The sequence below is a fragment of the Oryzias latipes genome, chromosome 4 (genome assembly GCF_002234675.1).
Source record: "Oryzias latipes chromosome 4, ASM223467v1".
NCBI classification, from domain to species: domain Eukaryota; kingdom Metazoa; phylum Chordata; class Actinopteri; order Beloniformes; family Adrianichthyidae; genus Oryzias; species Oryzias latipes.
This window is the reverse complement of record NC_019862.2, coordinates 5,829,183-5,843,094: the sequence shown is the minus strand read 5'-3', so window position 1 is coordinate 5,843,094 and position 13,912 is coordinate 5,829,183. Positions and strand designations below refer to the sequence as shown.

General features: G+C 40.8%; 1 protein-coding gene across 7 annotated transcripts in view; it reads right to left on the bottom strand.

Moving 5' to 3' along the window:
* Nucleotides 1-142: 142 nt before the first annotated feature.
* The window catches only part of ptprf (protein tyrosine phosphatase, receptor type F), a 52,184-nt gene continuing 38,414 nt past the window's right edge, over nucleotides 143-13,912 (bottom strand). For all 7 annotated transcript variants that reach the window (XM_020702201.2, XM_020702204.2, XM_011473805.3 and 4 more), the window contains 11 exons: nucleotides 13,648-13,771; nucleotides 13,383-13,558; nucleotides 11,312-11,431; nucleotides 10,748-10,902; nucleotides 8,720-9,005; nucleotides 8,470-8,648; nucleotides 7,073-7,199; nucleotides 6,217-6,342; nucleotides 5,349-5,503; nucleotides 4,800-4,935; nucleotides 143-2,261 (listed from right to left, as the gene is read on the bottom strand). In XM_020702201.2, coding sequence (XP_020557860.1) covers nucleotides 2,193-2,261; nucleotides 4,800-4,935; nucleotides 5,349-5,503; nucleotides 6,217-6,342; nucleotides 7,073-7,199; nucleotides 8,470-8,648; nucleotides 8,720-9,005; nucleotides 10,748-10,902; nucleotides 11,312-11,431; nucleotides 13,383-13,558; nucleotides 13,648-13,771 — 1,653 coding nt within the window. In that variant the 3' untranslated portion in view covers nucleotides 143-2,192. The remainder of the gene's footprint in view (nucleotides 2,262-4,799; nucleotides 4,936-5,348; nucleotides 5,504-6,216; nucleotides 6,343-7,072; nucleotides 7,200-8,469; nucleotides 8,649-8,719; nucleotides 9,006-10,747; nucleotides 10,903-11,311; nucleotides 11,432-13,382; nucleotides 13,559-13,647; nucleotides 13,772-13,912) is intronic.

The window sequence follows — 13,912 nt, the reverse complement described above, 5'->3', positions numbered from 1 at the left end:
TGAATCCCTAGTAAGGTCACAGGCTTGTTGAGCAAACTCAGCTACTGTTGGGCAAAGGCGGGGTACACCCTGAACAGGTTGCCAGTCTGTTGCAGAACCACACATAGATACACCTAGGGGACAAGTTAAAAGCACCATTGAATCTATGAAGCATGTTTATTGGACTGCAAAAGGAAGCCAAAAAGAGAAAACCCATGCCTGTGCGAGGAGAACATGTACACTCCACACAGAAAGAACACAGCCAGGATTCAAACCGTGCCTCCTTGTTGTGAGGCGAGAGCGCTAACCACAGCATCACTGTTCTCTTGAGTTCTTTTAATGTAAATGTAAATGGGGTTAAACACAGAACAAAGATTATGACATAATCTAAATTTTCCTTTGAAGCTTGAGAACATAGTTAACTTGTCAGGCTTAAAATGGCTCTTATTTGTGACCAAAACTCTTTGACAGTGCCTTTACTGCAGAAAAAAGGACAAAGAATGGCTTTTGGAAGGATTTTAATAAATTATGGTACCGATAGTTGGGTACAGGCTCATCATTGCTAGACCAGCCAGATTAGTATGGAGGGATTTTTACAACACTCACTGTTTTGAGCGTATAACGTTAAAGGGTCTATATCAAGCAAAATCAACTTTTTGAGCTTTGTATTCAGAGTATTCCTTTAAGCACCAGCCCCTCCCAATCCCCCAAAACGAGTGGGTTCTCACATTGTTACGTAGGCAAGTGAGAACGGCCCCTTCCAGAAAGATTCTCAGCACCGCCCCACAGGCTGTCACCCACTTTCTCCGTGGAGCTAGCAGTGATCGGCTGAACTCTTTCTTTTTCTATGCACATTATGCACATCCATCTTTGCAAAAGTTTAGATCTTCTTTGTTTGCTTTGGCCAAACGCAGACATGCTGCCGAGGCCGGCTCTGGGCTGACGTCATGAAACGAGCAGCGCCCACACGGAGTGAGAGGCGGTGCCTCAGAGATTAAGGCGTCTTACTTCCGCGTAGGAAAATGAACTGCAAAAATAACTAATATTTCATAAAAAATTCCTTCTTTAGTGTGCCAAAGGTAATATATTATCATATATTTACTCTGAAAGGCTTAAGAGAAGCATAATATAGACCCTTTAAAAATTTTGCGTGCTTAAAAAATTATTTTGCACTTGAAAAAATACTGCAATCAAAACACTTTCACCTCCTCGAAACAGAGCAGGGCACCTGTGCCACAAAAGCCAGCCTATCACAGACATGAACCACAATTTAAAAAAAATTTCGAGCACACAAAATTTTTTAAGTTTTACGCTCAAAACAGTGAGTGTTTCACTTGGAATAATGGCACCAAAATCCCTCCATAGTTCAAGGCTGCAGCAACCTTAAACTGCTGGGCACACACAGTCTGACCACCAGGAAAGAATTACCGGAAGAAGAAAGATCAAGGTGTTGCGTGCATAAAAAATGTCATAAAACCTTAGTTAGGTTTGAGTCCGTATGACATGTTGAGGTTATACATAAAAATAAAAAAAAACATCTTATAAATATTAGCAGGAAGAAGCAGTTATTACCATTGCATCTGAGGGGAGATTTTTCTGACACCTTTTTGTAAATGACAGTATCATTCATTAAAACCTCTAAAATGTTTTTACTGCTGACATTAGGAAAATACTGAGCTCGTTTTACAGATGTTACCTGACAGATCAAGAACAGCTTCATGTGATGGATGTGACAGAGCTTTCAGCAACACTCCACCTGTGCTGCAGTCATACTTAATTTTCAGGTAATTATGTGGATAATCACCATGACATGAAAATATCAGATGTCTGAAAAAATATAATCATAGTAGTGGCTTAGTATGAATGTTCTTTCAAATCATGTTCTCCAGACAAAATAATTAAATTATGAACATATCACTATATGGATTTAAAAAAATAAAGAACTTGAATAATTTCATAAAATTTGGACAGTAAAGTAATTGATATGTGGTAAAAGCTCAACACAAGTCTTTTCTGATTGGCTTCCAGTAGACTGTCATGAGGGGGTCTGTAGCAGCTTCATGGCAGTAGTCCACGGTCTCTTCTGCCCTTTCACCTCTCCTGAGTCTGGCAGGTGTCATATTGACCAGTCCCGCTTGTAGTCTCCTCCTCCACCTCACAAACTTGTGGTGCATCGAGGATCCAGCTCAGAAAACACCAAAGTCTTCTGAAGGTTATGTTGCAAAGTGATCAAAGCTTCCAAGATACTCCAGAGCAGCTCTGTAGCATAGCTGGTACTGCTCCTAAACAAAGAAAAAGAATCAGTCAGCTAAGCAAAGCAGCTCAAATAGAACATATAGATAACTTTCTCTATAAAAAGAATAAAATGTCATCCCACTCCTTATACCAAGAGTATCCAATTCCAATTGAAGAGAGTTTTGCTTCTGTCTTTTCCAAAGACACCTACCATAGAAGCTTGTTATTGGGGGAATAAACTGGATGGATGTAGATACCAGCAGAAGGAAGGACATTGATAACTCAAAAATAAGTAAAGTCAACGCACACTAGAACATTTTCACAGTTATTTGCTACATTCTCATTGTTCTTCTTATTCAACATATCCTTGTCCCACCTCATATATAGTAATTTGTGTCAGGATTGGGGACTCTAGTTTCCTCATTTGTTCTTAGTGATATTTCTTAGTGTTCGTGCTCTGTTGTGAGTTGTCCACCTCTTAACAGTCATACCAGGTTCTGGTTAATCATCCACAGCTGCCTTCATTTCAGGTAATCCCCTTTATTGTGTTAAAGTGTCTGGCTTTCAGTTCTTTATTGTCAGGTCATCAGCAATGTCACTCTTTTGTCACTGCCTTGGTTTTGTCATGTCAAAATGTATTTGATAAATGTTTAAGTTTCTGTCACCATGCCTGTTCTCCTGCATACTAGGTCTTACACCACCAGTTCCTAACGGATTTGGGTCTGAGTGCAAATGATTACCACCCATTAAGTAGATGGCATTCATTTATCCATCCATCGTCTTTATCTGCTTATTTACGTTCAAGTCATGGAGATACTATCTACTTGACCGTAGATTTACACTTAAGGGACAATTAACCACGGATGCACAGTTTACGACAGTTTGGCAGTTTGGAATTTGGGTTACTTTGGGAAGTTTTGAGAGATTGATACGCTGTAGGGGTGTTATGTAACCGACTTCAAAGCTTTGGAGAATGATGCTCCAGCACATTTAGCAAACACAGCAGATCCGTAAGGCACCAGACTCCACCAGTGGCGGTTCTACACAAAAACTTCCCGGGCAAGAGCCGCCCCCACTCTGATAGAGTCACAACTGAATTATTTGTGTTATTAATTATTAATTGATTTATTGCCAATACAGTTGAGAACTGGATACAAAAGACGTTTAACACAATTCTACACAGCATGATCAGAAAACAAAAATAAAACAAACTACATAAGCATGGCAAAAATAAAGGTAGATGTAAAAAAAATGAAACCAAACACAATATTAAATAAATAATATAAAATAAATATAATAAAATACAAATCTTTTATCAGACGAATAACAGCACCATTGCACTAAAAACAGAAAAGACCAACTAAAATCTAACCTTTCTGGCCTTCCATGATCCAAACTCGTCAATGATGTCATGAAAAGAAATCTGCTCCCCTAATGATTGACTGATACTGATGATGGCGAGGTTAGTGAGTTGGTCCTGAGACATTCAGGTATGACTTGGTCAAATTGAGTTTTGGAAAGCTCTTCTCTGCTTGAGCCACGGTGACGGGCAAAGTAAGTACGATCTTGAGAGCAGTCCAAAAGTTGGGATAGGTCTCTGATAGCTCCTTATGGTTGTTGATGGCAAGGAAAATAGCCACAGTTCCCTTCAAAATGCTGTGTGGTGCCTAGTGCCTTGCATTGCTCATCAGCCTTGCAGATGTTGTCAATTGCAACGTTTTGGCCTACTTCTGTTTAGGTCATCGACCCAAAAAAATCATCTTTGTGGCAGGTAGCACTAGAAAATACATCCCTAGCTATGAGAACTTACCCTTGTCCTTATCACATTCTCCTCTTCCTTTCTTTACTTTATTTTATAAATTGGGCTCCATTTTCTGTCCATCTGGCGTTTTGGTGCTTGGCAATAAACTTCTCCACCAAAGGCTTCAACTAAACCAATTTTCACCTTGTTGACCTCATTGTTTTGTGTTCTCTATTTTTATTGGATCATTTCACACAAAAGCAAACAAAATGCAGAATTTATATACCTGCATTAAAATGTGGGTTATAGCATATCACGGTATGACTGAGTTTAAAAATGTTATAAGGTAAATTTCGCCCGCCCACCCTCCTCTCCCATACGTTCCCTTCATTTTGAAGAGACCCAGAATTCCCTCAGAATTCCCCCCCTTGTTTTTTTTAAAACACAGAACGACAGGAGCAGCTGCAGGGGCCCACAATTCGCTGGTTTGAGGCTGTTCCAATCACCGTAATATAACAGTTAATAGAAAACCATAGCGGCACAGATTTTTTTTTCTCCAAGCGCTGAGCTGTTACCCCCTTTAAATTGGCGTACTTGGCAGCCACCTGTTTGGCGAGTGCCTAAAACCGCAACTGCACTGAACCATGATCCTAACCACCTCTGCGATCTATAGATCTATAGATTTGGTTCACCAAATCATGGCCGAGCTCAGAACAGAGTGACAACAACAGAAAAACCACCACATTATTGGCTCAAATGCACTTAGATCATGAGTGGCGTGGGCTGAAAAGTTCTCCATGTTCTGATCCATGTAAAAGGTCGTAAACAATAAAACTAACTTCACCTCTGTTTGCACCATGGCCGGCCTCTGTGTCCGCAGGACCTTGACCGTCTGGAAGACGTCGATCACTCCCTCCTGCCTTATTCTCTCCAGCACTATGCTCAAAGTAATGAAGACTCCAGTCCGCCCAACCCCGGTACTAATGAAAACAAATACGGTCAGAATTACAAAACAAAAACCTCTTTACAAACTGCATAACACAGCTATCTTTGTTTTTATGTTAAAAAACTGTGACATATTTTCCCGAGTTAACCATGCATTTATTATTGAAGCGGCTCTGTTGGGCGTGTCCAACACTTTACATTGTCTGCTAGTTTGAAGCCACTTGAAGGTCATTAAGTAACCACTGACTAACTGCAATAGTAAGTTAGTCGCATTAACTGCCATGTTTTAAACTGTCCAACTTATTTTAAAAAAGGACATACCTACAAAAAATCTCAGCTGGATGTCAAATCCAATGTTAATAAACTGGATTCAGATTAGCCCAAAAAAACCTACAGGTCATGTGAGTTCAAGGTTTGTCCCTCTCAGATGTGACTGTCCATGAGTTACCTGCAGTGCACAGTGATAGGCCCATCTTGGCCAAACTGCTCCTTAGTTTTGTGAACTTGGCCGATGAAATCGATGAAGCCCTCCACCCTCTGGGGAACTCCCTGCTCTGGCCAGCCGGTGAACTGAAACTGCCGAATGGTCTTTGACTGACCGTCCTGATGAACATGCAGGAAAATGGGCAAACATGTACAAACTGCATCTCACGTCCTGAAACATTAATATCAATCACTAACAAAGCTCATTACTGGTAGAGCTATAGTCACAACTGTCCTTATGGCTGGATATGGGCTGTCTCCAGGGCAAATCTGTACACAGAATTTTATAGACCACGCGGTGAAAATGTTCATATAGAGGAGGGTGACAGGTTGTAGTGAACATTTAGACAGCATGTAAGGATAAGTAAGAAAGAAGTAGGTGAGACGCAGGGGTGTCATACAGATGTTTAACTTTTTTAGCCCCCCACCCAAAATCCTGCAGACTATGGCAGCAGGCCTTTAATGTCATTTAAAGTGGTACATGCATGCTCGTCGGGCGTCCCTTGCTCACTGGTTGGCTGTTAGAAGTGAGAAAATTAGACAATCAGTGTGTAATTTGTGTGAGCATCCTATGGGCATCCAGTGGGTACTTATCCCGTGCAAACCCTAAGTACTGTGCATATTAGTAACTCAAACACGGTTTCTTTTTTGTATGTCCCATGCATGTGCTGCAGTAAAACCAAAAAAACTGGTGAATTATTACAGGGGTTGCAGTATATGGGAAACTTTCCTTGTGAAACCGATTTGTTTTTTAATCTCTGGTTACCCAGCGATGAACAAGATTTGAAAGTTTTCCTGAATCTTGTTGAACAAAAACAATTAAGAGAGCTAACCCTGGAGTTTGTGACCTTGAATTCTCGCAGGATGTACTCTGGCATGTTGTACTCAGCCATGGGGTCCACAGTGAAGTATTGATAACGAGCAGAACGCTCTGCTGGCCAGTACTGATGACATTTCTCCTGCAAGGTCAGGACCAGAGCAGATGCACAAAGAGCATGAACTGACTTTAAGAACTAAAGAAAAACAAAGGTAAAAATGTCAAATTTATTATAGATTTCCGTCCAAAAGAGAAATCTCAGCACAGAAAACGTTGAAATAAAGCAGGAAATTAGCACATTTTACATAAATCTGTATATCAATGCAACATGTTAATTATCTATTACTCAATCAACTGATGATTGTTTGTTATAACAGGCTTTATCAATGTACTTCTTAGAGTTGTTCAAAAACAGCAGATCCCGAGGATTTCATTCTGATGCTCTCATGATCTTCATTTATTTTTGAAAAATAGTTCAACTTTTGTCTTTCAAGTTTACTTGAAGTAGATTTTTGCTTGTTGGCTTAAAATTGCTTAAGCATTTAATTCCATCCTCGCATCCATTCATCTTCAGAACCCACTGAATCCCTTTAGGCGTCACAAGATTGCTGGAGCCAACCCAGCTACTGTAAGGCAAAGGTGGGGTAGACCCTGAACAGGTCACCAGTCTGTGTCAGAGAGTAAACACTTAATTCTTTGTGGAAATTAACACCTTTTTAAAAAGGTTTATTTAAACAAATATAAGATTGGACTATTAAAGAGTTTAGTTTTCACTTAATATCCAATATATTTCATCTTTAGAATACTAATTCATTTGAAGCTGAAGTTGATTATTGCAGCAGTGATCGTACTACATAACAGGCTGTGTTTACCCGTCCCATTTCGCGAAGTTTGGTGAGCATGACAACGATGGTGGAGTTGTGTTCCCACAGCATCCTCCACAAGTCCTCTGTGGTTTCCGGCAGTGGACCTTGGGTGGCGATGTACGCCTTCTGCTTCCTGCAGATTGGACAGGAAACATAATTTCAACCTAATTTCCTCTTCTTTCTGCATTCCTCTTCTACGGCTTTGGAATTAACTTTATAATGAGGAAGCTGGAACTTGACGTGAGAACGTGAGAAGTGTTTCAACTATTCTCCTATTTGTGTCCGAAAGAGCAAACAAAGCAGGAAGAAAGATTTTTGGACAAGTCAAACAAGTTAGAGCTGAAACTGTATTCTATGATAGGAAAATAATGATATTGTTTACAAATAACCATGAACCAGTGTGTTTAGACTCAAATTTATCTCAGCTCTGCAGTAAAATCCTCATTTCCAAATCTTGATCAGTCTTGCTCCAGATATTTTGGTTATGAAAATCAATTTAATTCAGTTTTATTCTGAAGCAGTTACTGTCATCTCAAGGCTTCGCTCAAAAGCGAAATAAAAAAGAGATCAACTCAAACAAAAACTTTGATCTACCAAGATTGTTAGAATGCAGCCCAGATCATTATATTGCACTACAACCAGATATTCTGAGCTGTATTTTGATGTTGGTCTTAAAAGGAGACCAACAGAATACCTTAAAGACATTTCTGCATTTCAGTTCGGCCTTTTTGATCAAAATTGCGATTGGGGGTAAAGTATAGTCAATGTGTCCTTGAACAACACCTGAGCCCTGATCCGCAAAGGAATCTGTACATCTCTAGATTAAAACATATCTGTTGCCTGAATTAAAGCTACAGTTTTTTAGGGAAACTGAGCGCACTAACCACAATCCAATTGTAACAGTTGGATGATACTACAGTTTATTCTTTCTTTCAGCTCCATTTCTACTTCAACTTTTCCATATTATACCCCACTGTGAACAAATTTTTACGATAGCTTTTACACTTGAAGACCCACTCCAATGAAAAATCAAGTTTTTGGTATGTGAGGGGCTAGAAGCAGGAGAGAATGTCAAAAATGGGATGATGGGAAGTCAGGAAAGGCTTACTCCCAGCTAACAACTCAGAGCTGAATTTCTGATGAACTACTGCCACTCTGCAGAAACCATGTCCTAGAAAACACAATGTTTTTTTTTTTTTTTCGTTTTGGCTAAAAAAACAACAACATAATCATAGTTAAAAGATCACTGGAAATACTTTAAAAACAGATCATAAGGTGATTGAAGTAGATCTTTAAAGCAAGAATTAAAGACAGTCTGCTACCTTCTACACATGTGTCTCTTCGATGATCAGTTAAGGCTGTTTGGTCAATGTACACTCCACTCTCTTGGTCTGCGGACTCACCTGTACCCGTCAATGAAACTGGCGTTGATGTAGTCAGAGCCTTCCAGCCCTCTTATTGGATGCAGGCAGACACGAGTCGACTCAAAGGGCAGAATGTTCATCAGACGATTCTTGAACTTGTTACACAGTAGGCTGGCGCTGATGAATCTCAGCGTGTGGGCTTTATAATTGGACAGTTTCTGCAGAAACAGAAGGATATTTAAGCATACAAGGTTTTCTACAGATGAGTCCAAATACAAGAAACACCTACTTTAAACTCCTGCTCCATGGCTGTGGCCGTCTCTCCAGGACGGATGTGGCTGAGCTTCTGCACGTGGGCGTACAGGCCGTGAGCAGGAACCTCGGTGCTGCCGCACATAGCGGCTTCCAGCAAGACGTCATGGATAAACACGTACTGATCCTCTGTTTGCACCATGTAGTTCCTCTGAGCTCGCATGCAAGTCACCTGACCATAAATGTCCACCGACTTCTCACGCTTCAGTCTGTCCAGCATGGCGTCAATGACGATGAAGCAGCCTGTGCGCCCCACTCCCGCACTAACACCATGCAAAAACATCATGATAGGATGTTAAACAGAAGGCATGGCATTAGCACTCTGAGTCAACTCCAGGGTTATTAGGATTTCAATATTTGAGAATGTTTCCGCACAAAAGTTCACATCCATTTTGTGGGAAAAAGCTTTGAGGTCTGATGGCATTTTAACAGACCTGGTAAGCATATCAGTTGACTAAAGCAATAATTACCCAAGAACTTTGGAAAAAACTCTTGGTGGGACCTGAACTTCAATCAAAACATGACAGACTAAGGCACATTTTAATGGCCAGTGGGACCTCTGGTCTCCAAGTTGGAACCAAAACCGTTCTTTTAAATAAGTTTTGTGGATCCCAACCCTATGAGGTGTACACCACAGGTCTCACGTCGTTCATGCACTTGAGCATTAAAACGAGACAAAGAGGTCTTTCATACAGCGTTTAAAATGCTTCATTGGGATGTGAGGGTTTTTTTAATTTTTTATTTGGTGAGCCACTTCAGGCATCACCACAGAGAGTCATTCCACAATTGATGTGACGAGCTTTAGTTGTACATTAGATTCACTTCCTGACCCAAGCCTCTGCACGAACCTCGACTTTCCACTATTTAACTTGACCTTTTTCTCAGATGGTATTAAGTTAGTGTAAAAAATTTGCTGAAATTTGGTTGAATCCATTCTTCCTTTGACTCGTGAAATGTTTCCTGTGCCGTTGGCACAGAGTGGCACAGTGATCCACCCCCATGCTTAACAGTTGGACGGAGGTTCTTCTCATTAAACTCTGTGCCCTTTCTTCTCCAAACGTACCTTCGCTCATTTCGGCCATATCTGTACAAATATCTCTTTACAGTAGAACAGTGTAGCACAACACCAGAGTCTGCCAGGCCTTTCTGGAGGGAGGGTGCAGTCAAAGGCTTGCTTTTTTCACAATCCTGTGAGCTGCTCTGTGTAAGATTTTTCTTAGACTTCCTGATCTTGCTTTAACTTTCACTGTTTCTGTTGACTCTCATTTCTTAATTACATTTCGAGCAGAGGATATTTAGCATCTGAAAATGCTTTGCCATCTTCTTATAGCCTTCTCCTGCCATGTGAGCATCAACTATTTTCAGATTCAGGGTTCTAGACCACTGCTTGGAAGAACCCATGATGCTGATTGTTGGGGGAAGGTCTGATTATTTCAAATCTTTGAGATTAAAATCACTTGGTCCTTGCAAACGATGACTGTGAACAATCCATGACACTGTCTGGTCTCAGATTTTCCAAAGGGGGCGGTGCCTGCTATAAATTCTGCAGGGTGCCCAAACTTTTGCACACGCCAATATTTTTTTTGGTGCTATTTTAAAAGAATAAATGATGGAAATAAAGTCTTATTTTTGAGGGGGAAATATTACAAGAAAGTCTCATCTGATGCCTTTTAGAGATGTTTCCATATTTCCTTGGCTTCTGTATGCACATTATAATATTTTACCTGGGTGCCCAAACTTTTAATCCCCACTTTGGCCAAACGTTTAATTCTTGTGTCAGACCATAAGACAGAAGAACATAATTCCTCTTCTTTGACTGGATTATCATTTGCAAAAGGTTAAGTGGATTTTGAATTCCTTATTTGGAAACAATGCCTTCTGTACATAATCTCATTATATTTTTGGAGATGCCCCTGTCATTTCTTTCCAGTAAAAAAAAAGGAGTCTTAAGTCAAAATTTGCCAGGAAGACAAACAGTTTGGGGTTTGACTGCAAGGACTCTTACCTGCAGTGAACCACCATGGGTCCAGCTCTCTGAGGATTACAAGCCTTCACTCGATGAACAAAGGCCAGAAACGGCGTTGGGTACTCAGGAACACCATGATCCGGCCAAGCTAAAAACTGAAACTGTCGAACTTCCCTTTTGTCACTTGAATTGTTCTGTTGAAGCACAACAAGTCATCCATCAACACCAGATGGAGGATAACGCAGACTGATTTGATTTAGTAGCATCAAGTTTATAAGAAATTAAACATAGTAATTAAAACAAGTTCTTGCATTTATAACATATATTATGACTACAAATTGTATTTATATATACAATCCTAAAAATTTGGGTCGCCATAAAGAAAGCTCAAACAAAGGAGAACCAAGGTTGTTGACTAATGATGGTCAGGTACAAGCTCCATACCTTAGTCTGGACTGAGAAATTACATGCTTAGAACAACTTAGTCCTGGAGAAATACTTGACCAAGATTTCACCACAGGTTCTTAACCAAGCTAAAAGCTGCTGTTCCGTGAACCAACCAACCCCCATGCCCCACCCGTACCTCACCTTACCAAGTCTTACCTTGCTGATGGTGAATGTCCTTATGACATGTGCAGCAAGCTCCACGGTGTCCAGTAAGGTCACCTGGATCATCCCATAAGTTTCTGTGCCTCGACTGGGCCAGTACTGGTCACACTTAACCTGAATACAAAACACAAGCAGAGCTACAAATTCTGGTTCGAGCTCTTTTTAAACGTGCAACTGGAAATAAAAATGCCTAATTTCAGTCAGACAACTCATGCAGTAGAGAATGCTTTATTTTCTTTTAGTTTGGCATAAGGCTCCCTTCAGATACAATAAAACAAGATCTTCAATAAAACTTCGGTTATAAAAACTAACCCCTAACGGTGCTCACAGGTGGGAGCCAGGAAGGAGAGTGGAGTGGGGCGACAAGCGCAGCGCTTGCAGAAATGGATGAAGAGGGTGTAGAGCACACACCTGGTTCTTTAAGTAGGTCACGGAACAGGTGAGTAAATTAGGCTGAACTGTCCACAGGGAGGTGTAAACAGGTAAACGCACTGCTGAGCTGCCTGCCTGAAATACTCCCAAGTTCGTTCATTTTAAATGAAAAGACTGCTTTGAGCCTCTGCAGATTCACATAAGGACACAAAATGAAAACTTACAAACTAGAATCAGATCTCAGGATGGTCCCTAATGCCTCCCACCAAGCTTAGGTCCCCTACCAGAAGCCTGGGACCTTGAGGGGCCTGCACCATAGCTGTTCCTGTTCTTGTTGTTCATACAATTTGCTGGTGCCATTCTACCATTTTTGAGGTTATGGGCTCAATTACAACAGGAAGCATATACTTCCACATCTTGTCTTAGACTTTACAATTTTCCTAACATCTGTGTTTTCCTTCTTGAAATATTTCTGTGACTTTTTATGGCACTTGATCATTCCCAGGATCTTGGCCTGTTCATTTGCCACATCTCAGTGAATGTTCAATAGGATGTGGTGTTTTTTCACCTTCAAGGAGCGAAGGACTTTACATCCACAGTCCCCCTCACCCATTCACACACAGTCAGAAACCAGTGGTGGCAGAGCAGCTATGCTAACCAGGCCCCTAGGAGCAATGTGGGGTTCAGCATTCGTTCAGAATGGGAACTGAACCAACAATCAGTAGTCTACACCTCTGCACCAAAATCATCCTATGATCAAAATTTCCCACCTTGACGATGGGGCTTTTTCTACCATGTACTCAACACATATGTTGCTGTGGTTATGGTGCTCCATGAACATCCTGACTACCAGCACATTAAATCACGCCTGATGTGTTGTTTGCCCTAAACTTTATTTGAATTTATTAATTTTTTTCATAAGAATCCACTCATAACCATGGTGATCTCAACAAAGGCTGCACAGCCAAAGTAGGGGTGGTCAAACCAAGCAAGAAAATCAATGAAAAAAACACTTTGTAAAATGTTATCCAACAATGTAGTACCATTTCCTCTAGATCATTTCAAAACAGCCAACATGTCCTTAACATATTTTAATCATAGGCTATGTAGGTAACAACCAGATGATGAGGGATTCAGTTGGGATTTTTAAAATTGATTTTTCAATTCTGATGTTAAAACCCGTTCACAAGCAAAATGTTGAATGGCTTCATTCTATATTCTGTAACAGTTTAGTTTATTCCTGACAATATCATATTAAGCACATCATGTACTGTAGTTATTTTGGACCTGAACATTCTCATGAGGAACAATTGTTGAATCAGAATGCTGGGACCAGAAACTGGAGCAGAATGGTAACTCGGTATTTTTGCGAGTTTCCCAAGAAGACAAACAGATGTTTTAGTGTTATGAATAGTTTTCCCTAAATTTTGGGAGAATGTGTCCAAAGGTTGACACATTTTTGACCTCCGGTTAAGAAGTAGTGTTGTTTTTTGAGATAAATAAGCAGTAAAAACTTACAGTGCTGGAGGAGCAACTGTACGGTTGCAGAAAATAGTTTGTCACTGACTTCAGAGATGCAGATGACACACTGCTCTGCAGGGCCATCTCACACTTTGTTCTTCTGTCTCTGAAACCCTAACCTTCTAAAAAGTCTAGCAAGTAGAGCCTCAGTTTTTGGACGTGACCAACTCACCCGTGACTTCTCCTCGAGACGGGTCATCATAACGATGGTGCAGGTCTTCTGCTCCCATACCATCCTCCAGAAGTCAGCCAGGGTTTCAGGCAGGGGTCCTTGCGTGGCGATGTAGGCATTCTGTCTCCTGTAGCCGTCAATGTAGTTAGCGTTTATGTAGTCACTACCTGGAACTCCTGAGGGAAAACCCATAAAAAAATGTCTGCTGTTGTGTTTCAGTTTTCTTGCTAAAGAGCGGTGACCTGTTCAGACAGACCAAACTCACCATCCACTGCAGTGAGGGTCACTCTGGAGTGATCATAAGCGATGACATTGGCATAGCGGTTCTTTGCCTTGTTAACGTCGAGGTTGGAGTTTTCCCAGGTGAACTGCTGTCCCGGATCAATAGACTACATTACAGAGAGGGACAAGACATTTAAAAAGAAGAAAGAAAAGAGAGACAGCAGGTGAGTACTACACCAAAACTGTTGTTTACCAATTGTAGGATCACATCAGAGCCGCAGCAAGTGAAACAGGGGTATCTGAAAAAC